At 41.1% G+C, this 24604-nt stretch overlaps 1 protein-coding gene across 2 annotated transcripts in view; it reads left to right on the top strand.

The window, feature by feature from the left end:
• vps8 (VPS8 subunit of CORVET complex) overlaps positions 1-24604 on the top strand; it is a 117778-nt gene that overhangs the window by 45854 nt on the left and 47320 nt on the right. For both annotated transcript variants that reach the window (XM_053616103.1, XM_053616102.1), the window contains exons 30-37: positions 2-84; positions 1196-1280; positions 1382-1480; positions 1752-1841; positions 12545-12591; positions 18121-18265; positions 22517-22606; positions 24363-24542. In XM_053616103.1, the coding sequence (XP_053472078.1) occupies positions 2-84; positions 1196-1280; positions 1382-1480; positions 1752-1841; positions 12545-12591; positions 18121-18265; positions 22517-22606; positions 24363-24542 (819 nt within the window). The remainder of the gene's footprint in view (position 1; positions 85-1195; positions 1281-1381; positions 1481-1751; positions 1842-12544; positions 12592-18120; positions 18266-22516; positions 22607-24362; positions 24543-24604) is intronic.

Raw genomic sequence — 24604 nt, 5'->3', positions numbered from 1 at the left:
GGTGCTGTTGGAGTTACTGCAGGTGGGAGGCATGGTCCAGTTCGACGAGGGGCGGCTCCTCACCCTGGCGGAAAAGGCGGAATTGTAAGAGCTGACAAGTTCATACAGCCCAGACTCACGCACAGTTCACAAAGCCAGTGAAGGACAAACCACACTGATTATTAGTATCATGAAGAAAATGTATAGCTGTAGCTCTAACTCTACCATCAAATCGCGGCAAAAAAAAATAAAATATATATATATATATATATATTTCCTTTTTGTATTTAGAAAAAAATATTAATGATTAATTTCCTGTTCTGCTGACAATAACACATTTACTGAAGGATAAATAAAAAAAATGTAAAAAATACAAATTTAATAGATAATTTTGACAAATTTAAAAAAATTGCGTTGGAATCTGGAGAAAAAGCAACAATAACACAGTAACAATTTATTATTTTTACACCTATCATCCTGCTAAATAGTTTACACCCCCCCGGCACTTTATGTAAAGGGTCGCCTTGTGTCTTGTGGACTATATGGAAACGTGTTATGTGAAATAGCTTATTCAGGGCAGTACTAAATAAAAAACAGCATGCATTTTTTAAGATCCATCATATTTTTTGTTGTTGTAAAAAAACAGAAGGTCATGAGTTCAAATCCCAGCACCACCAAGCTGCCACTGTTGGGCCCTTGAGCAAGGCCCTTAACCCTCAATTGCTCAGATGTATGAATGAGATAAATGTAAGTCTCTCTGGATAAGGGCGTCTGCCAAATACCGTAAATGTCTGTAAACTTATGAGCACTGTAGTAGTGGACCCTGAGGTATATGCTTAAGCACCGTTATGTTCTGCATGTGTACGAGTCATATGCCCTGCATTGTATGAGGTGACTTTTTTTATAATCAATCCTCGTTGTAGTGATGAAGGCGGTATGAAAGTTAGGCGATAATCTGTCTTTGTTATCTATTGTTTTGTCTGGCTTTGGGCATGTTGAAACAGAGGGACGTTTTCTCCCTCGAGGGCTTCAGACTAATTACCTTCAATTACCTTGGCTTTTCATTTAAACCTGTTCTGTATAATTAGGTAGCAATTAAGCGGAGAGTTGAATCGTTTTATTTATTTATTTATTTTTCTGGGGACATTCAGGTCAAAGAAAGTTTAGCTTTAACTCCAACCCACAAATTCATGCTTCGTTCTGTGCCTAAATCTAGTTTTCAGATCTGCGAGTTTTTGTATGAGCAGAAGCATCTGTACGATCAAATCATTGCCTGCTACCTGAAGGACCCCTTAAGAAAGGTACATCTTCACTCCTCCTCAATTTTAACTTGGTTCTTAATCCATGTTTCCTTATCTATCCCACTCCCGCTAAAGCCCAAGTCTTTCTGTTGTTCTGCTAGGAGGAGGTTTATAACTACATCCATAACATCCTGTCCATGCCTGGCTACAGCCCAGAGGAGAAGCAGACCACATGGAACAAATCCTTAGAGCACATTAAGGTGAGAGGAGGATTGCTTTAAAGGAAGAGCCCGGCCCAAAATGTATTGATTAGCATAGTTCTATCTGAATCCTACGTCACGCATATGATTATTTTCCTCATATCGTTCCAGTTGAATTGGTGTGGTTAATAATTAAATATCGCGCCATGATCATGCTTATCTGCTTCTTCATTCTTCATTGCTTATCATGCTTATTCAGCATCTGAGTTCATCCCCGGTTCGTTGAGGAACAAATTTCCTAAATGCTGATTGGGTGTTCCGTGTCTTGCAGGAGCTGGTTAGCATTAACCCTGCGAAAGCTGCCGAGTTGGTAGCGGGTCACTTTATCAGCGAGGTCGAGCCTATTATCACCGCACTACAGGTGAGTGTCACTCACAGCGTATCGCTGGTCATCAGTAATGTCTCTGGAGTGCAAACGCCAGCTAAGATGAGGACCGTGTCGGATTGCAGCGTGTGGCCAAAAATGGAATATTCGCCTGTAGCTCCACGGCTAAAGCGAAGAAAAAACTTTTTGAGATGTTTAGCCGTTTAAATGACCGTGCCATGTTTGATTTAGTCTGTGGTATCGAAGTATCCAGATGCCACCTGTGGATATACGTTCAGTTCAGGCGACCTCCAACAGTCTCCACACTAGCCTCAGATTCCTGTTCTTGGCTGACAGGAGAGGAACACGATGTAATCTTCTGCTGTCCACCTCAAGGTTGGATGTGTTGTGCGTTCTGAAATGCTTTTCTGCTCAGCATGGCTGTAAAGACTGATTATTTGAGATACAGTAGCTATCTGGACATTTCTTCTCTCGCCTCTCACGACATTATGTTGCACTGCGAGCAGGTCTGGGATATTTCAGGCTACATTTGTTACAGGATGAGATCAGATTTGTTGTTTTTTCCCCCCTCCGCCGATCTGATCTGATCCAGCATTTTCCGTTGTGATATCAGTCCGATATGGATATTGGATGTTGGATATGGATATTGGAGTCGGTGGCAGCTCTACTAAGGAAGTGCTTTTTTCCTGTTTTCCACCTGCCGTCATTAGTGAAATGATGTGATGTGTATTTGTCAGCTTAGTTTATTTCTGCTGGACTTTATATGCTGTAGTGCAAAAAAAGATTGCACACACACACGCTCTTAATCCTGTCAATCGTGTTGACTGGAAGCCCAGAGGTGTGGATTATCGGCCATCTCTAAAGGTGTGATGTCAGTGCCAAATAGGCTGTCTCCACTCCAGTACACAAACAGATCGATAGCGTGTGTATATGTGTGTGTATATGTGTGTGTATGTGTGTGTGTATGTATGTGTATGTATGTGTGTGTGTGTGTGTGTGTGTGTATGTGTGTGTGTATGTGTGTGTGTGCAAACAGTAAGTAAACCCATTAATTCCCTTATTAAGGTTCCTTTGGTCGTGTTCCCAACATCACTGTAATAAACATTAGATATTTTCTCTACAACACACCTTTGTAACATTGCAGCCTATGAGAAAGTAACGTATGAGAAAGTAAAGTATGAGAAAGTAACGTATGAGAAAGTAACGTATGAGAAAGTAACGTATGAGAAAGTAACGTATGAGAAAGTAACGTATGAGAAAGTAGCGTATGAGAAAGTAACGTATGAGAAAGTAACGTATGAGAAAGTAACGTATGAGAAAGTAAAGTATGAGAAAGTAACGTATGAGAAAGTAGCGTATGAGAAAGTAAAGTATGAGAAAGTAGCGTATGAGAAAGTAACGTATGAGAAAGTAACGTATGAGAAAGTAGCGTATGAGAAAGTAGCGTATGAGAAAGTAGCGTATGAGAAAGTAACGTATGAGAAAGTAACGTATGAGAAAGTAACGTATGAGAACGTATGCGAAATGTAACAGTAATATTGCGCATGCTCATCTCCAGTGCTTTATAAATGGCATTAAAACTGTTTTCTTGTGGAAGTAAAACCAATATAATCATGTTTGATAATAAACTTTATTATCTATTTGTATCTAGTAACCTCGAAGAAGCTGTCTCTGTTGTATGGTGTTGTCGAAGCTGCTAAACGTTTTCGCTAGTCAGCTAGTTAAAGTTTGGTAAAGATCTCTGTTGGGTAATCAGCCTGTAACCATTTACACAAACCGCTGCTGTCTGTCAGGAATGAAACACTTCAGGATGTGGTGTTTATTGGGAAAGAATAAACTTCTTTTCTTTTTTTTTTTCTGTAACTCTGTTTGCGTTTCCTCTGCATCACAACACCCATGGTTAATTTTTGTCCCTATAACAGCAAACCCCCAGTGTTTCATTTCTTATTCAACACATTTGCACCTTTTCAGGTCGTTTGTGCATTTTTTTATATGCAGGTGCTGAAATGTAACTAATTTTCAGCACGTTTATGAATATCGTTTTTTGAGGCCTGAGACAAGCCGAACCTATTACATTAATGACCTGGCATCAGATCGTTATCGTTATCACCTTCGTCTGGTAAACTAGACATGTTTCAGAGAGAGAGAGAGAATCAGAGAGAGGAAGATAAAGTGAGATGCACAGACAGACACACAGAGAAAAACAGAGAGAGACACACAGAGAAAAACAGAGAGAGACACACAGAGAAAAACAGGGAGACACACAGAGAAAAACGAAGAGAGACACACACAGAGAAAAACAGAGAGAGACACACAGAGAAAAACAGAGAGAGACACACAGAGAAAAACAGAGAGAGACACACAGAGAAAAACAGAGAGAGAGACACAGAGAAAAACAGAGAGAGACACACAGAGAAAAACAGAGAGAGAGACACAGAGAAAAACAGAGAGAGACACACAGAGAAAAACAGAGAGAGACACACAGAGAAAAACAGGGAGACACACAGAGAAAAAACAAAGAGAGACACACAGAGAAAAACAAAGAGAGACACACAGAGAAAAACAGAGAGACACACAGAGAAAAACCAAGAGAGACACAGAGAAAAACAGAGAGACACACAGAAAAACAGAGAGACACAGAAAAAACAGGGAGACAGAGAAAAACAGAGACACGCGGAGAGAGACACACAGAGAAAAACAGAGACACACAGAGAAACAGGGAGACACACAGAGAAAAACAAAGAGAGACAGAGAGACACACAGAGAAAAACAGAGAGACACAGAGGAAAACAGACACAGAGAAAAACAGACACACAGAGAAAAACAGGGAGAGAGACACAGGGAAACAGAGAGACACACAGAAAAACAGAGAGAAACAAAGAGACACACACAGAGAGACACAGAGAAAAACAGAGAGACACACACAGAGAAACAGAGAGACACAGAAAAACAGAGAGAAACAAAGAGACACACACAGAGAGACACAGAGAAAAACAGAGAGACACACACAGAGAAACAGAGAGACACAGAAAAACAGGGAGAGACACACAGAGAGACAGAGAAAAACAGAGAAAAACAGGGAGAGACACAGAGAATAACAGAGAGAGAGACAGAGAAACCAGAGAGAGATGCAGAGAGGGACAGAGAAAACCAGAGAGACAGAAAAAAACAGACCGAGACACAGAGAGAAATAGAGAGAGAGAGAGAGAGAGAGAGAGCAAGAGAGAGAGAAAGAGAGGAGAGAGCTACCATGTGTTTCCATTGTTGTGGTCTAAGATAGTGTCAGAATGTCTAAAGAGGACAAGTGAAAGAAACAAAGTGTGTGTGTGTATGTGTGTGTGTGTGTCTGAGTGTGTGTGTGTGTGTGTCTATGAGTGTGTGTGTGTCTGAGTGTGTGTGTCTGAGTGTGTGTGTGTGTGTCTGAGTGTGTGTGTGTGTCTATGAGTGTGTGTGTCTATGAGTGTGTGTGTGTGTGTCTGAGTGTGTGTGTGTGTGTCTATGAGTGTGTGTGTGTGTGTGTGTCTATGAGTGTGTGTGTGTGTCTGTGTGTCTATGAGTGTGTGTGTGTCTGAGTGTGTGTGTGTGTCTATGAGTGTGTGTGTGTGTGTGTGTCTGAGTGTGTGTGTGTGTCTGAGTGTGTGGGTGTGTCTGAGTGTGTGTGTGTCTATGAGTGTGTGTGTGTCTATGAGTGTGTGTGTGTGTCTGAGTGTGTGTGTGTGTCTATGAGTGTGTGTGTGTGTGTGTGTCTGAGTGTGTGTGTGTCTATGAGTGTGTGTGTGTCTATGAGTGTGTGTGTGTCTGAGTGTGTGTGTGTCTGAGTGTGTGTGTGTGTCTGAGTGTGTGTGTGTGTCTATGAGTGTGTGTGTGTGTGTGTGTGTGTCTGAGTGTGTGTGTGTGTCTGAGTGTGTGGGTGTGTCTGAGTGTGTGTGTGTCTATGAGTGTGTGTGTGTCTATGAGTGTGTGTGTGTGTCTGAGTGTGTGTGTGTGTCTATGAGTGTGTGTGTGTGTGTGTGTCTGAGTGTGTGTGTGTCTATGAGTGTGTGTGTGTCTATGAGTGTGTGTGTGTCTGAGTGTGTGTGTGTGTCTGAGTGTGTGTGTGTGTCTGAGTGTGTGTGTGTGTCTATGAGTGTGTGTGTGTGTGTGTGTCTGAGTGTGTGTGTGTGTCTGAGTGTGTGTGTGTGTCTGAGTGTGTGTGTGTGTCTGAGTGTGTGTGTGTCTATGAGTGTGTGTGTGTGTGTCTATGAGTGTGTGTGTCTATGAGTGTGTGTGTGAGTGTCTATGAGTGTGTGTGTAAGTGTCTGAGTGTGTGTGTGTGTGTGTGTGTGTGTGTGCGTGTGTGTGTGTGTCTATGATTGTGTGTTTATGTGAGTGTGCCCCTCATTACTCTCTCTGTAGAATAACTTGGTTCATTTAAAATGCATAAAGAGCCAGAAGCTGTGATTAGGGTAAAATATAGGTGGAGCCGTAGCTCTGCTTGCCTACAGTCATACAAGACATAGGACAATGGAAGCCCTGCCCCTCCCCCCCTGTAGAGATAATAATATATAGCTGGGGATGTGTGTGTGAAAGAGAAGGAGAGATAGATAGAGAGAGAGAATAAATGGATTAGTCCGTATCTGAGGCACTGGGTGTAATTAGGTTTGCCTTATCGTCAGGCCGCTGGAAGCGAGGTGTTAATTGAAAAGTCTGATAGTGGAATGGTGTGTGTGTGTGTATGCGTGCGTGTGTATGCGTGTGTATGCGTGTGTGTGCGTGTGTGTGTGTGCGTGCGTGCGTGCGTGTGTGTGTGTGTGTGCGTGCCTGCGTGCGTGTGTGCATGCCCGTGTGCGTGCCCGTGTGCGTGCCCGTGTGCGCGTATGTGTGCGTGTGCATGTGTGTGTGCGTGCCATGACCAGGACGAGAAGAGTTGTTAAATATAAACAGCACATTCATCCACACGGCACGCTTTACCCGTCGGAGATTCATTTAGCTCCAGGTTATTAACGCTGTTACCGTCAGGATTGCGTCCTGCCCTGGTTTACTGTTCGGAAGAAAATATACACATCATAACTATAACTGGCATTATAATAAGAATACGTTTTAATAATAAAGCACCATTTGCACCCTCGAGGTGGTTTTATAAACCAGTACAATAAGAAGATCTCATAAATAACAACGCATCAATAAACAATTTTAGTTCCTGCTCCAAAGTTTCCAAAGGACTGTACTTTTTCAAAAATGACATCAGCCAAAAATATATATTTTTTTTATATTGACATTTGTCAATATAAGTGTAATTTCTTTCTTGCACATGTTTCTAGTGGCATGCAGCTCAGAGCAACGTCAAAACAAGAAAATACCGTGCATGCCTGACCACTACTGCATCGTCCAGCTGGCAGCTAAGCAAATGAAGAACGAACAAATCAGCGGCAAACTCAGTATTTTTCTTGCTCATCGTCAGTTGACTTAACCATTATGTAGTCTGTGTCAGCTCTGTTCATTTAGTCCCCTCCGAAACTAGACCAGAGAGACAGAGAGAAACGGAGAGTCAGATAGAGACACAGAGAAAAACAGAGAGAGAGACACAGAGAGACAGATAGAGAAACAGAGAAAAACAGAGAGAGAGACAAGGAGAAAAACAGAGAGACAGAGAGAAAAACAGAGAGAAAAACAGAAAAACAGAGAGACAGATAGAGACACAGAGGAAAACAGAGAGACAGATAGAGACACAGAGGAAAACAGAGAGACAGATAGAGACACAGAGAAAAACAGAGAGAGACAGATAGAGACGTAGAGAAAAACAGAGAGACAGATAGAGGCACAGAGAAAAACAGAGAGAGACAGATAGAGACGTAGAGAAAAACAGAGAGAGACAGATAGAGACAGAGAAAAACACAGAGACAGATAGAGACAGAGAAAAACAGGGAGACAGATAGAGACACAGAGAGACAGATTGAGACACAGAGAAAAACAGAGCGAGACAGATAGAGACAGAGAAAAACACAGAGACAGATAGAGACACAGAGAGACAGATCGAGACCCAGAGAAAAACAGAGAGAGACAGATAGAGACATGGAGAAAAACAGAGAGACAGATAGAGACAGAGAAAAACACAGAGACAGATAGAGACAGAGAAAAACAGGGAGACAGATTGAGACACAGAGAAAAACAGAGAGAGACAGATTGAGACACAGAGAAAAACAGAGAGAGACACAGAGAGACAGATAGAGACACAGAGAAAAACACAGAGACAGTTAGAGACACAGAGAAAAACAGAGTCAGTTAGAGAAACAGAGAAAAACAGAGAGAGACACAGAGAGACAGATAGAGAAACAGAGAAAAACAGAGAGAGACACAGAGAGACAGATAGAGAAACAGAGAAAAACAGAGAGAGACAGAGAGACAGATAGAGAAACAGAGAAAAACAGAGAGACAGATAGAGACACAGAGAAAAACTGACAGAGAAAAACAGAGAGACAGATAGAGACACAGAGAGACAGTTAGAGACACAGAGAAAAACAGAGAGACAGATAGAGACACAGAGAGACAGTTAGAGACACAGAGAAAAACAGAGAGACAGATAAAGACACAGAGAAAAGCAGAGAGAGACACACAGAGAAAAACAGAGAGAGAGAGACAGAGAAAAGCAGAGAGAGAGAGACACAGAGAAAAGCAGAGAGAGACACACAGAGAAAAGCAGAGAGAGAGACACACAGAGAAAAACAGAGAGAGAGAGACAGAGAAAAACAGAGAGAGAGAGACACAGAGAAAAGCAGAGAGAGAGACACACAGAGAAAAACAGAGAGAGAGAGACACAGAGAAAAGCAGAGAGTGAGACACAGAGAAAAGCAGAGAGAGACACACAGAGAAAAGCAGAGAGAGAGAGACACAGAGAAAAGCAGAGAGTGAGACACAGAGAAAAGCAGAGAGAGACACACAGAGAAAAGCAGAGAGAGAGAGAGACACAGAGAAAAGCAGAGAGAGAGAGAGACACAGAGAAAAACAGAGAGAGAGAGACACAGAGAAAAACAGAGAGAGAGAGACACAGAGAAAAGCAGAGAGAGAGACACAGAGAAAAGCAGAGAGAGACACACAGAGAAAAGCAGAGAGAGAGAGACACAGAGAAAAGCAGAGAGAGAGAGAGACACAGAGAAAAACAGAGAGAGAGAGACACAGAGAAAAGCAGAGAGAGAGACACACAGAGAAAAGCAGAGAGAGAGAGACACACAGAGAAAAGCAGAGAGAGAGAGACACAGAGAAAAGCAGAGAGAGAGACACAGAGAAAAGCAGAGAGAGAGAGACACAGAGAAAAGCAGAGAGAGAGACACAGAGAAAAGCAGAGAGAGAGAGACACAGAGAAAAGCAGAGAGAGAGAGAGACACAGAGAAAAGCAGAGAGAGAGACACACAGAGAAAAGCAGAGAGAGAGAGACACAGAGAAAAGCAGAGAGAGAGACACAGAGAAAAGCAGAGAGAGAGAGACACAGAGAAAAGCAGAGAGAGAGACACAGAGAAAAGCAGAGAGAGAGAGACACAGAGAAAAGCAGAGAGAGAGAGAGACACAGAGAAAAGCAGAGAGAGAGACACACAGAGAAAAGCAGAGAGAGAGACACACAGAGAAAAGCAGAGAGAGAGACACACAGAGAAAAGCAGAGAGAGAGACACACAGAGAAAAGCAGAGAGAGAGAGACACAGAGAAAAGCAGAGAGAGAGAGAGAGACACACAGAGAAAAGCAGAGAGAGAGAGACACAGAGAAAAGCAGAGAGAGAGACACACAGAGAAAAGCAGAGAGAGAGACACACAGAGAAAAGCAGAGAGAGAGAGACACAGAGAAAAGCAGAGAGAGAGAGAGAGACACACAGAGAAAAGCAGAGAGAGAGAGACACAGAGAAAAGCAGAGAGAGAGACACACAGAGAAAAACAGAGAGAGAGAGACACAGAGAAAAGCAGAGAGAGAGACACACAGAGAAAAGCAGAGAGAGAGACACACAGAGAAAAGCAGAGAGAACACCGAGGCCAGTGAATGTGGTTTCTGCTGTAAACTGAAGAGATTTGGGTTCGATGTTAAACGATGGATATGAGAAGAGAGTGCAGAATTTCCACTTTTATTTCCTGAGCTTTATATAGACGTGTTAACGACATAGAACACAACACGTTTTGTATCAGACCACGCAAATACTGGGACGTGTGACTGACAGGTGTTTCCTGTTACCCAGGTGTCTCCTGTCAGATTTATTGTGTACACAGTAAATAGCTCTGAACCTCTACTCGTGCTTTTAGCCTTCAGTTCCGCCTGTGAAGACCGCATTTAAAAAACGGATATGTTTTGAAGCAGAGAAAAGAGGGGAAAATCTATCAGAGGCATTGCACAAACATCGCGCATGGCCAGTACAATAACTTGGAACGTCCTGAAAAAGAACGAAACCACTGGTGTACTGCGCAGCAGACACCGAACGGGTCGGCCAGGGAAAACGACAACATCTGATGACACAAACACTGCGAGAGCTGTGAAGAAAAACCCCAAAACAACGGTCAGTGACATCACCAACAACCTCCACAGGGCAGGGGTGAAGGTTTCACAATCCACCGCTCGAGGAAGACTTCACCAGCAGAAATATAGAGACCATGCCACAAGACGCAAAGCAGTAAGAATCAGAAATCCAGATTAGATTTCACAAAGAAATACAGAGACGTGTCGGATACTAGTTTCGGCGTGGACTGTATCGTTCTAATCGTGTTTTATAGACGTTGCTGTCACTACATGCCTTAAAAATGAGCCAGTATGCAGGAACGCTTGTGATGTGGGTTGGACGGTTACTACACAGCGCTCGTTTTAATTTATTATCTCGCCCATGAGGCGAGCAGAAGCACCATTGTTCTGCCCAGTCCCGTGTTTCTGGTTGCCTGGAAACCAAACTTGCAAATGGAAGCTAATGTAATGTAATAATGTATAATGAACTCCACTCAACTCTTCCACCTGCACCCTCTGATCATTCATGCAATTATGCCCATCAGCCAATCATGTTGCAGCAGAGCAATGCATAAAATCACGGAGAGATCAGAGGAGAACGGCCAGACTGGTTCGAGCTGACCGGTACACGTTTACAAGCATGCTGAGCAGAAAAGCATCCCAGAACACATGTTGCTCGACAGCTACAGCGGCAGAAGCCGTTGTCCAACGTTTTGGCTATGAGATCGTGACTTGTACACTCCTAGGGTTAGGGTTATTTTTGTGTGTCCAATCACAGTTTCGGTTCATGAGAGGAGACGCCTCTCTACATGTTGTGCTTAGCAACTTTGGTTAAATAATTAATAGCATTTTCGACTCGAGGTAGCAAAGCGTAATAAACTCTCAAAACCAATACGCCAAATTCTATTCATTCCCCCCTAGTGCTCCCCCCCACCCCCTTCCTACAAGATGTACGCAGACCTCCAGAGCTCTTGTGTGGTGATTAGGTCACCTAACAAGGAGCGACGTATCTTTTCACAGTGGCTTTTTTTTTTCTCTAATGTCCGTCAACCTCACAGAGGAAAAAATATCTTTGACTCCTGGGAGATCTGCCGTTTAAACGCCTTCTCTCGCACCGCCGTGTCTGACATTTGCCGTGACATTTCAGCTTCCTACTGTATTTGCGTACCAACTCGGTCCATTTTGTGTCGACTCTGATCGTTCCACACACCCTGCGCACTTACTTATCAAGTCGATAGTTTATTGATATGCTGTCGCACTCGCCGTTAAGCTCTTTTTCATGTTTCTGTTCAAACTCCTAATTTCTCCTCGGATTCAGTTAGCTTTGCTCGGTGTTAGCCTTGACCTGTCGTGATCGGAGTTCTGCATATGGTGTAGTTTAGCAAGGAATCTAATGTAAAGACTTTTTTTACCTTAGGGTATTTTCACGTAAATAAGTCACCAGCTGAGACATGTTCGGTTTCTGTCATTTGCTTTATATGTGATAGCTGTGAGGCGATTATAGCAAACACAAGCATATTTACCGAATCATATGTGTCATTTAGATTTTTTTCATTTGCAACTTTTAAAACATTACCTTTTGCTTTCAAACATTTGTGGGCGTGGCCATGGAGGCAAAATCCATGTCAAAGTAGCACTAAGGGGAAAAAAAATAAGCTTCTGGTTGGCCTCCCCATAACACAACGTTTTAATGAAGTGAATGCAGTTTGAGGCACACTTTCAAAGAAAATTATAACTCCCTGTGAATTAGTTGTTGCTATAGAAACGCGAACATATTGGAACAAGTAAATTAATATAAAAATGTTATTTGCCTTCAAGTCAGATCTGTTGTCGGAAGATTGTAAATGCTAAATGGTCTGCACTTATGTAGCGCTTTTATCCAAAGCGCTTTACACTGTTTATCATTCACCCATTCACACACACACACACACACCAATTTTAGTAGAGCTGCCTGCATGGCGCTAGCTTGCCATCGGGAGCAACTTGGGGTTCCGTGTCTTGCCCAAGGACACTTCGGCATGTGGAGTCACTTGGGCCGGGAATCGAACCGCCAACCCTACGATTAATGGACAAGCCGCTCTACCACCTGAGCCACAGATGCCCGATTATTAATCCGAAGCTTAATTAGCTTGATTATTAGCCGAAGATTAATCAATATCTTTTGGCCAATCGCATTGCTGTGCTGTGAGGAGTATAAAGTATAAAATGTAACATTCCAGGAAGTGTAATATACAGTATGTCATCATTAATATTGTGTACAGTATGTGATTGAATGTTTTTGTGTCTCTAGGATGATCATTTGGTGTTCCAGTTCCTGAGGAAGTTGCTGGATCCAAGGTAAAAAAAATTTTTTTTAAAAATGTTAAAAAATCCTGACGTTTGTACTAATTGACGTTACTTTTATTTAATGCGCACAAATATATAAAACGGTGTATCTTCGTGAAAACAGACCATACATGCTAGGATTCATTCACCAATAAAACATTAACAATGACAATGAAATGGAAGAAAAAAAAAGGGAGCATTTTTAAAAATGTGGAAGTCCCGTGAAATCAAAATGGAGATTTGTATGAGTCCTGTGGCGATGTAGACAATGAATTTAATACATTATTTTGTGTTTTGTAGATATAAAAAGAAAAGCACTGAAACTTATTTGTTGATTCATCTTGTATACCTGTGCATCCGTTTTGAATACAGTGATGCTCTGTGCTAGCTGCGTGGTCTGTGTGCTGCGATTCACAGCTCATGTGTATGAACTAGGCAACGAGCGGACATTTGGACATACCAAAGCACCTGGCCAAAAAACAAAAACTTGTTTCTCGATACAGATTTTTATTTATTTATTGCCTCATATTATACTAGAGACTTTCTCCTTTCCCTTGCGGTTAGCCTAATCCTCTCACTGCCAAGGGGAAGAGATAAAAAACTGCTGCTTGTTAGTAATAAATGACTCGCTGCCCAGACCAGTCTGAGACCTGGTGGCTGCACTTAAGAACAAGCTCTATAAACGTCTGGACTTTTATTTAGTCTGCAGGGGCAGAGGTGGCTCAGTGGTTAAAGGTTCTGATGGTCAGGGGTTCAAGCCCTGTTGGGCCCTTGGGCAAGGCCCTTAACCCTCAATTGCTCAGTTGTATAAATGAGATAAATGTAAGTCGCTCTGGATAAGGGATATAATGTAAATGTAAATGTTTGCTAAGCCACTGTTGAGTCTGTTTAGATTTGGTTCGAGTGTGGTGTATCTCATATGATATGTACAACCTCTATAATGTTGGGGGCGGGACGTTTCAGATTCTAGAGAGCATTTGATTGGACCGAAAAGCTGATGAAACTCTGAAGTGCAGAATGATGTCATCAAAATCGTTGCTCCGTACTGGTGCAGAGAGACTTTTACATTTAAATTGTGAATGCATATATATGTTCTAAATGCAGATTTTCTGTAGCGCTCTGGCTTATAGGTAACCTTAAAGAGAACACGTTCATACTAAAAGTCGCTAAAAAAAACCCCCGTCAATTTTGATTTCATGGGAACTTGAATATGGACACGGCTGTGATTATCCTCGGCTTCGTGCCTACGCCGAATCATAGCCGTGCTGATAATCAGTATAACTGCGCTCTTACTTGTGTGCTGCTGCTTACTTGGAATCATTCATTAAGAACGCTTAAAATACAGTATCATGTGCGTCATGTGATCACGTATCCGTCCTGTGTTTGGTTCATATTGAACCGAACGAATCCCCAAAAAAAGAGTCGATTAACCGATATTGTGTAAAAAGATAAGAATCAAAAGAATCTAATCGATTAATCAAAAACAAACCAATCAAGACATTTGAAAAAATAATATTAATCATTAGTAGCTCTAATTGTAGAATACTTTCATGAATCCATCAGTCGAAGGTCATTTAAAGAGAATTTAAACTGTAAATCTGTGTAAGTTTTTCAAAGGCGAGAAATATCAAATTCTAACTATATTATCTTCCAACCTAATCTTCCAAGATTGTATTGTATGTGTATAAGATCGTGAAAAATATGATTTTTGGTCATGCATATAAGATATTAAAATTTTTTTTAACAACACAGGTAGTTGGTTGTCAGGGTTTAGGAGCTGATTAGCATATTATATTTGCATATAATCTAAATATAAGGCGCATAAACCCAGTGAAGTGTATCTGCAAAGATCAGTACTCTAAAGCTCAGAAAGCAGAACCACTGCCTGATATTCTTAGAACAAAGAGCGTAAATGAGAGACTTTTTTTTTGTGACACTCGCACACGTACCATGTAGAGAGTGTTTCTCTAAGTAAAGAGGCCTTCCTTCGTCACGGCTCAAGCTCTCGAATCAAACAGCAATCAGTCGCCGCTAAATGCACCTCAAGATGGAGCGGCAAAGTCCTCATAATTATGAGGGAGTAATGCGCATCAAAGAACCGCTCTGTGTATCAAAAGACCTACGAGCGAGTCTTATTGCCGAAGTATGCAGCCGGTAGAGTACGTCTGTTATAAGTGGTGTATTAGGTGGTGCAACAACATCTGGAGCGAGGTGGAGTGGCTGAGCATGACGTGCGCATCCAGTCACAAACAACACCTTCATGCCCAGTGGTTTTCCACAATCATTACACGGGAGACACAACTAGCTTTTCACCTGCTGTGCTTTACCGTACATTACCGTATCCATATTAAATGACAGGCTCGAACTGTTTCAAAGATTCGAATCAGTGCACGTAGTCTCAATATTTAGGATTCAGAATAGTGTGCTGGAGAAAAGTTGCTTGGTGACGCATACGTTATTGATCCTGGTGTCTTTGTATTTATTTATTTTTTATTTGATTTGATATAAAATCGTATTAAAAGGGAGATTTTGAATTCAGTCGATTCTACAGCATTTGCACTTCGGGGATCCAGTGCATAAAATAGAGCATTTCGATTTCTCCTTATTCACTGGGACCAATGGCCAGAGACGTAGCAAATGACCTCACGTGCGCTCCTGAAGAGAGTCTACAGAAGAAAAAAATGGGAAGGGGAAAAAAAAAAAAACGTTTGGATGCTGCGAGTGAATTAGCAAATTGGAATTTACTACAGAACTCGTAACTGGGTCTAATTAAATAACCAGTCACTAACTGCAGGACAACATTGCCGATGTTTGTCAGATTGTCTGGCACAGCATGAGAATATTATCAAATGCTTCTGCTGACCAAATGAGACGCCCAAACTAGCACAAGATGAAGGTATTCTGTACATTTTGTACATGTTCGGTTTCAACCTACCGAGTTGTTTTACGAACTACCAACATTTTGGACAATGTAGCATACGGTACATTGACAAGAATAAGATTATATATATATTAAAAGTCTACACATCCCTGTGTAGCACATCAAAAGAACTCCATACCCATATTAATGCATGGTGGTGGAAGCGTCATGCTTAGGGTTGCTTTTCTTCAGCCAGAACTGGGGCTTTTATCAAGGTGGAGGGAATCATGAATAGCTACAAATACCAGTAGTAGTGCAAAACCTTCAAGTTTCTGCTAGTAATCTGAAGATGATAAGGAATTTCACCTTTCAGCACGACAGTGACCCGAACCATACACCCAAATCAACAAAGGAATGGCTTAACCCAAAGAAGATCCATGTTTTTGATTGACTTATCCAGAGCCCAGACCTGAATCTAACTAAAAAATCTGCTGGGTGACCTGAAGCTGGCTGTGCACAGGACATGACCTTATAATTTGATGGATCTAGAATGCATTTGCAAGAAAGAGCGGGAAAATATTGCCAAGTCAAGGTGTGACATGCTGATAGACTCTTACCCAAAAAGACTGAGTGGTGTAATCAAATCAAAAGGTGCTTCAACAAACTATTAGTTTAGGGGTGTGCACACTTATGCAACTAGGTTATTATAAGTTTTTTGTTTTTTTTTAACTATAAATATTTCTGATTTCTTAATTTTTTACATGTTGTAATGTCATAATGAGGTTGGAAAAAGATCTGACGATTTATATATTAGTTGACTTTTTTTACTTGACAGAAACTTGGCATTTTATCAGGGGTGTGTAGACTTTTCATACCCACTGTAATGATTTCTGGCATGGCAGGAACGGTACATAAATATGACCATACAGACCAGAACAGCAGAACAACTCGGTACATTGCAGTTAATACGCATGATGCAACCAGGGAGATCATACTTCCTCTGTTTTTCACTTTGGCCACCAACTACTGATTACAAATCAAAATATCACTGGCATGGAAACGAGTTACAGTAGGGGGAAATAAGAAACGTTACACACGACTTCATTTACGAACGTTAATGTGTGGATTTTTTTTTTCTATGTGTGGATTTCATGAGTTAATACCAAAGTCTGGTGAAAATTTCATGTGAATAGCCTCATTGGAAATTTATATTTCCCGCTCGCTGTATGTCATGAGACCAGATGTGTAGCTCCTATACTAGAGCAGGTTTTCTCATTTCCATCAAATGAAGTTTAAATGGAGTGACGTAGCGCCAGAGCATGCTTCAGAACACAGTCCAGTTCATCAATGATGAAATTAATGCCAATTATTTGTACCGATTTAAAAAGAAATAAAATAATAATAATTTCGTTGAGTATTTGTTGCAGCCCTAGTGTTACTCACACACGCTCTACAGATACCGACCTGCCGACATCTGCGGTTTAACTCTAGTGTTTATGATTTGCTTCCTTACTTTTCTGAGCCAATAGAAAACAAGAAGGTGGAACTGTGGCCTGTTTGGTCGGTTAAAATAAAAAATGAATTATAGCTGCTTATTATTAAGTAGCGCTTACACCAGACTTGCTCTGCTGTTTTTTTTTTTGTTAATGTTGCACAAATTACGCCCCCCCCCCCAAAAAAAGAAACTGTGATACTGTTTTACTGTGTAACTAATGATACTCGTACACTCTTTCCGAAATCGCATGCCATCAGGACTGCCTGTAGTTCTCTGATTTAGAATCGGCGTGTAATAAATAAAAAAAAGAAAAGAAAAGGTGGCAAAAATCCAGCGTGACTGTGGCTTAACGCTCGTCACACTGATGATCCGAGGAACTTGTCGGGTTCCACATGATCATGTGCTACCAAAAAAAAAAAGCGTCTGCCTGGATCTGAGTGGGGAAAATGAACTGTATTTAAAAGAAAAAAACACGTATTATATGCTTTTCTGTTTTTGTGTGACACCTTTTAATATCATTTGTAAATGTGTAGTTCATAATATTTATTGATTACGTTAATCTATTATGAACGTTGGGGGGAGGGGCCTCGCGGTGCCTCACGATGCCTTAGTGGTTAGCGTGTTCGCCTCGCGGTTCCAGGGTTGGGGGTTCGAATCCCACCTCCGGGATCCAGGATGGAAAATGGATGGATGGATGGATGATATTAACTGGACGTCCATGTCCGTTCATTCCGTAACATTTGTATAACGTTGGCTCACACACTCGGCAGGTTGCTTATAAATCCAGACGTTCTGCAGATTGAAGTTAAATACCCGTACATTTTTTGTTTAAACCATTTATGCATCTAGCTGTCCTGTCCAACAACATACGCTAAGGTTTTTGTGGTACCGTTTAGTTTTCTGCAGCAATGTTTGGCGTTGTAGATTGAGATTAGGTTGAAAACACTGGAGTATTCCTTTAATAGTGAAACTCCATCATTTACATAATGTTCAATGTTGATCAGGAACTGAGCTAGACATTTCATTATAGCGTACACCTGTGGATATCAGTAATAACAGTTACTTTTAATTAAATCGAGCCTGCGAGACTCATGTTTATTAAATTATATTCATGATTTAAAGATTTTCTTTGCGTCTCTCTCTCTCTCTCTCTCTCTCTCTCTCTCTCTCTTACACACACATACAGTGATGGACAGAAGCCCCATGCTGTTAGGAATCTTGGGCCTGAGCTCCACGAGCTCCTGGTGGACTTGATGTGCCGTTTTAGTCCTCGCCAAGTCACGCCTTTCCTCGAGACGTCCGAGAGCTACCGCCTGGAGGAGACTGTCAAAGTAAGCACGTGTCCTTGTCTTTTAGACGACCCGATTTTGATCACTGACGCTTCATCTGGGATTCAACAAGGACAGAGCCGATCAACCGTAGAACATGACAACATGCCGTCACTCAGTAGCCTCAGAACACTGCATAAGATGATGGATTAATTACATAATATCATTATTATACACTGTTTAATGTCTGCTCTGTTGTTGTTGACTAAGATACACATGTAGAGGTAGGCGGGGCATCTTTAACTGCAAATTCAAAGGAAATCTGTAACTGCAACGTTCTCCTTTTCTTCCAGACTTTAAAATGCTTCGTACCACATGGCTATTGGATTCTTACTTAGAAGATGTTGATACATTTCCTATAACAGCGTGGTTCTGACAGTCCTATACTGTATACTAGTTTTATACAGTGCCCTCCACTAATATTGGCACCCTTGGTAAATATGAGCAAAGAAGGCTGTGAATAATTGGCTTTATTGTTGAACCTTTTGATCCTTTGTTTTAAAAAAAAAAAAATCACAAAAGTACTCTGCTCTCATGGATATCAAACAATTGCAAAAACAACACAGGTTAGTCAAAAAAATCTTTGTTAAATATAGTTGTGCAACAATTATTGGCATTCATTGGCGTGAATTCATATGAGAAAAATATATTTGAAGTATATTCCCATTGATTTAAAAAAAAAAAAAATTTAGTACACCTGTGTGACTAGGAACAGGAAATTGATCATCCATGACTTCCTGTTTCACAGGGGTATAAATATGAGGTAACACATAGGCCAAATTCCCTTAGTCATTCATAACAATGGGTAAGACCAAGGAATATAGCTGTGATGTGCAGCAAAAGGTTGTCGAGCTTCACAAAATAGGAAGTGTCTATAAGAAAATAGCACAAGTATTGTAAATGCCCATTTCCACCATCAGGGTACTAATTAAGAAGTTCCAGTCAACTGGAAATGTTATGAATCGACCTGGAATTGGACGCGTGTCTGTATTGCTTATATTGTCTGTATAATCTCCAAGGATCACAGCTGGAGAACTGCAGAAGTTAGTTGTGTCTTGGGGTCAGAAAGTCTCCAAAACTACAATCCGAAGTCACCTACATCACCACAAGGTGTTTGGAAGGGTTAAAAAAAAGCCTCTACTCTCATCCAAAAACAAACTCGAGCGTCTTCAGTGTGCCAGACACTACTCAAACTTCAAATGGGATCGGGTTCTATGGTCAAATGAAATCAAAATAGAGCTTTTTGGTAATAAACACCAGAGGTGGTTTTGGCGTACACAGAGAGGTAGCCATATGGAAAAGTCCCTCATGCCCACGGTTAAATATGGTGGTGGCTCTTTAATGTTTCGGGGGTGTTTTTCTGCCAGAGGACCTGGACATTTTGTTAGGATACATGGCATCCTGAGCTCTATCAAAACATGCCACATTTTATGCCCCCCCCCCCCCCCTTCTTATTTATAACACAGCGCTGTTATATTCTTGATTCTGATTGGTCAGAATGTGTTGAGTAGAATTCTGTGGAGTGCCAGACTTTATAAACAGAATAATACACACCAAGGTCCAACCAGTCTGAACAAGGACTGTTTACATTTAGAAAGCTCCGCCTCTTACAGTACTATTCAGGCAGTCTAGCAGTGGGATGTGATTTGTGGGCGTGGCTTTTGGAGTGAGCATTGCAAACAACAAGGTTTCCATTGTGAGCTTCAGAGCACCTAGATTTAGCTGAATTCGGCCAAAATAACTGACTATAGCTTTAAACTCCACCTTGTTGGCCCAGAGATACCTCTCAATACTTAATACTTTGACTTAATTGCAACCCAAACCGCAATCTGCATTAAACTCTAGACGCAGTCGTCCGTTGCGGATTTAAACCCGACTTCCTCAGCCTGTCCGTTCTGTCCTTCTAGAAAAAGGGCACAAGAGGCCCGTTTCCCCCTCAGTAAGCACTCAGCAGAGCTTTAATAATACAGTGAGTTTGGTGATGGGGCTGTGTTCAATCACTTCACTGCTGAGAGAGAGAGAGAGAGCGAGAGAGAGAGAGAGAGAGAGAGAGAACAAATGTGAAGACGTGGAGTGGAAAGAGAGTGCGAGAGATGTGGAGAGCACACCAGAGTACTTCAGCAGAATCAATACGGTTTTACATTTACGGGCACGTGCTAAATATTTAATCAGGCACACACACACACACACACACTCAGGATAGAGTAGCTATGCTATGTTCATCTACCCTACAGGTATGCTGTCTCTTTGAATCCTGTCTGCCTCCCAGTCTGACCTTTTGTCCTTTCCGTCTTGCTGTCTCTGCTTTATGACATCTCTCGACCTCTCGATCTCTCTATCTCTCTATCCGCCATGACTTCTGACTGGTTTCTCCACTAATCATCATATATCCTACTCTCTGCCCTACACGCATCTGCAGTACTGCGTTGTGTGGATATGTGGATGTCTCACCGATACTTTATGCCTTTATTAGCAGTGTGTTACAATGGTGTATAACAAAGTAATAAAGTTTGTCCAGCTTGTTAGGTGGATCAATACCAACACAAACGAGTATATACATTACCATGTAGCTGACAACTTCGCCATGGACGTTATCGTTTTCTGAAAAAGTATCTGATGTTGTACAAAAATTCATCAAGTCAGTCGCCGACGTTTTTATTTCCTCTGCACGTTTAACTCTTTGCTGATTGCGTGTGCTAGATTTACTGATCGTGAGAAAAGCTGACGTGTGTGGTGTAGCAGGCGGTTGGAGTCACGACTAGCGTACGCTAAAGCAGTGGTTCTCAACATTTTGTGAGCTCTGGACCCCTAGCATATTTCGAACAATCCACCCCCTCACTCCACAACAGTGATAGGCTATATATTTAACAGTCATTTCTATATATGTTACTTTATTTTATTCCTATTTAACATGAATAATATTAACATTGGACATTTAAAATTGAATCAAAACATTTCAAGATTTAGCATTTTTTTTGTTGTTGTTTACATTTCACTGTTGGCGTGACATTTAATTCGACTCTCTGAATTATCTTTGGTTTATTTTATCCGTCAATGGGACACTTGAACTTGTCTACCACTCATAGGTTTTTTTTTGCAAATTATCATTTCATTTGTAAATAAATTTAAAATAAATCCATCAATGAACGATCATCAGCTCAGCTAACGTGATATTTGTGAATGCATGGGAATAACCAAATTGGTTCATTTTAAAACATAAATTGAAAACTTAAATTGTTCTTACATTTGATGGACGTATGATATATTTGACAATATTTTCATACATTTCAACACAATATATATATATATATATATACACACACACACACACATACATATATATATATATATATGTGTGTGTGTGTGTGTGTGTATATAAATATATATATACATATATATATATATATATATATATATATATATATATATATATATATATATATATAATTTTATTTAAACACTTTAAAAACTTTCCCACTGACCCCCTGCAATTACGCTACGGACCACTAGGGTTGAGAGACACTGCACTATAGTAAAAGGAATGTGGTGCGTCACAGCACTGTGACATGCGTTACATTGAATTATTCCAAATAATAATGTATGTTTCGAGGAAGTCAGGAACAAATTCTCTGAAAAACGCTGGTTACTAATCATAGCCCAGTATTCTTGCCACCGAATGCCTGGGCTACTGATTTGTTCACCATTCAAGCGCGCTAAAATCGGTCTGGACCGGAGTTTTTTTGTGATTGTTGCGGCCATAAATGCTTGATCAAGTTTTTGTGGAAAACGACTTGGCGAAACTGCAATCACACAATTGTTTCGCACGCTCTTTCGCAGTGATGTTTGTTTTGTAAACGAGACCTTTTAGCTGTACTCATGACGCGTCTCGGCCCAAATCCGCAGAAAATCTGCGGTAATTAAAAAAAAAATTGCAAGCTCTTCCGAATATTGCGGAGTTTGCGTGATTTTGTGTTCATTTCCGCGGAATCCAGTAGGGACTGTAAAGTCATGATGATACTGTTACTAGTGATGAACGTACACAAATCAGTTGGCAGGAACATCAGCGCTTCCCTCAGACGTGGTGCTTAATTTCGAGGAAAAAACTCAGTGTGACTCAAATTCGACAGTTTGTGGTGCTGGGATGAAAACTTGTTTTTCTTTTGGGTTCTTTTTTTTTGTTCTTTTGTAGAAACGATGTGTTAGGAAGGCTGAGACGTGACTTTCTGTTTCTGTGTCTTGTTCACTTAATGGCAGATCACCAAGCAGCACGAGCTACATGAAGCCACCGCCTACCTGCTGGAGAAAAAAGGAGATGTGCAGGGAGCCTTCCAAGTGCTGCTACAGGTCTTCCACTCACGCTCATCTCACAGCTGACACAAGTTACAGCAGAAGGCTACGGCTAAAAGCAGCCTTATTGGCTCAAACAGCCCAGACTGTTGGGTTTAGCAGCTCGCTTTCAGCTTTGGATGAAATCTTAAAAGAGGATTTATACAGTATACAGTATCTCAGACCGCAGACTAGGGGAAGTCTTTGAGTTGAACAAATGAGTGTGTTTTTAAGTTTATATATTAACTCAAAGACACGCGCTTTAAAAATCGCGGCATTAAAGGTAGTTTAAGTAAAATTACAAAAGTACTTTTATGTAAAGACATTTTTTTCCCCTTCATATATCCTGTCAAATTGGTATTATTAAATTATAAACATATTTGTGTGTAACCTAAAACTCACATCAGTAATCTTGTCAGGTTAGCTAATGTTAGCTCGCTGGAGTTAGCATTGAATATTATGAAATGTATTAATAATTCATTCAGTTCACCTCGGCACATATATGTTAGCTGGCTAGCGTTAGCAACAAAAGCTGTGAACATTTTTGAGCATAACCTAACACTTACCACGGAAATCTAGTCAGATTAGCTTATGTTAGCTAGCCGGAGTTAGCAACAAAAAGTGGGAGCGTATCTACAGTATGTTCCATTTTCCCCAGATTTATATGGCACATAATGAACACATGACAAAGATGTCCTATATTCCCCAGTTCCCAGGGTCCTTTGTTCCTCAGCTCTATATAGCACATAACGGGAACTTGAGAAACACGTTCCCAGCTCTGTATTCGCGTAATATGACACGGGTTATTGTGGGAACTTGTCGAAGGGGTTTCCTGTTCCCCAGCCCTGCCGTACGGCTCTCGGTATGATAGGCCTTGACTTGAGGGAACTAAACAGGTGGTTGAAAACCATTTGAAGCTAACCAATAAAACTCACCTCAGAAATCGTGTCAGGTTAGCTCATGTTAGCTAGCTAGCTAGAGTTAGCAGTGAATATTATGAACAATTACGAAGATGATTTAAAAATCTTTTCGGAATTCCTGTCAACTTAGTACTTAGCTGGCTAGTGTCTATGAATATTTTTAATATGTTCTAGAAAATATCTCCTCCGAAATCGTCAGGTTAGCGCATATTAGCTAGCTAGCTAGTTTTAGCAATGAATATCATGAACTTAACCATATTTTACTATGATTAACAAAAAAACTTTTAGAAATCCTGACTGCTTAGCACATTTAGTTAGCTGGCTAGTGTTAGCAGTGAAAACTATCGACAAAAATATGAAGTATGAATATGACCTAAAAATCACCTCAGAATATATCAAGAATACTCCAGAGTTAGCTGTCAGGCTACATAGAGTTAGCAGTAACGGTGATAAATATTTATTAACATGACCCTAACGTCTGGAAACCCTGTCAGGTTAGCTTATGTTAGATAGCTGGCTAGTGTTAGCAATGAAAAATATAATCATTTATGAATATGACTTTAAAATCCTCTCAGGAATCCTGTCATGTTGCTAGTGAGAGTAATCAGGGAAAATGAATATTTATGGATTTGACTTTCTTCTTATTAGCGTTTCTGTCAGGTAAGATGTTAGCTTGCTGGCTCGCGTAGACTGTGCAAATTCTGAGCGTTTGCGAACAGGACTTACAAATCCTGCCTCTTTTAGTTCATAACATCAGCTGACTGATGAACAGCGATCACTAGGAGGATTTATGAATACTGGTGTGTTTGAGTCATGCTTGTCTGTGTGTGCGTGCGTGCGTGTGTGGGTGTTAGACACTGAAGGAGAAGCTGAATACACTCGTTCAGGAGAGTTCAGAGGCAGCCACGCCGAGGTCTGCGAGAGAGGAGGAGGATGTAGATTACACCCCACTGGCGAGGGTGGAGGAAGCCCTGAATGACATCATCACGCTGTGCCACCGGAGCTCACATGGGCTTAACCAGCAGCAGAGAGAGGTGTGCGTGCGTGCGTGCGTGCGTGTGTGTGCGCATCCATGCAGACTGATGCGTCATAGTGC

The sequence above is a fragment of the Ictalurus furcatus genome, chromosome 26 (assembly GCF_023375685.1).
Source record: "Ictalurus furcatus strain D&B chromosome 26, Billie_1.0, whole genome shotgun sequence".
In the NCBI taxonomy this organism is placed as follows: Eukaryota; Metazoa; Chordata; class Actinopteri; order Siluriformes; family Ictaluridae; genus Ictalurus; species Ictalurus furcatus.
The sequence above is the reverse complement of the archived record's forward strand: the minus strand, read 5'-3'. Positions and strand labels throughout refer to the sequence as shown.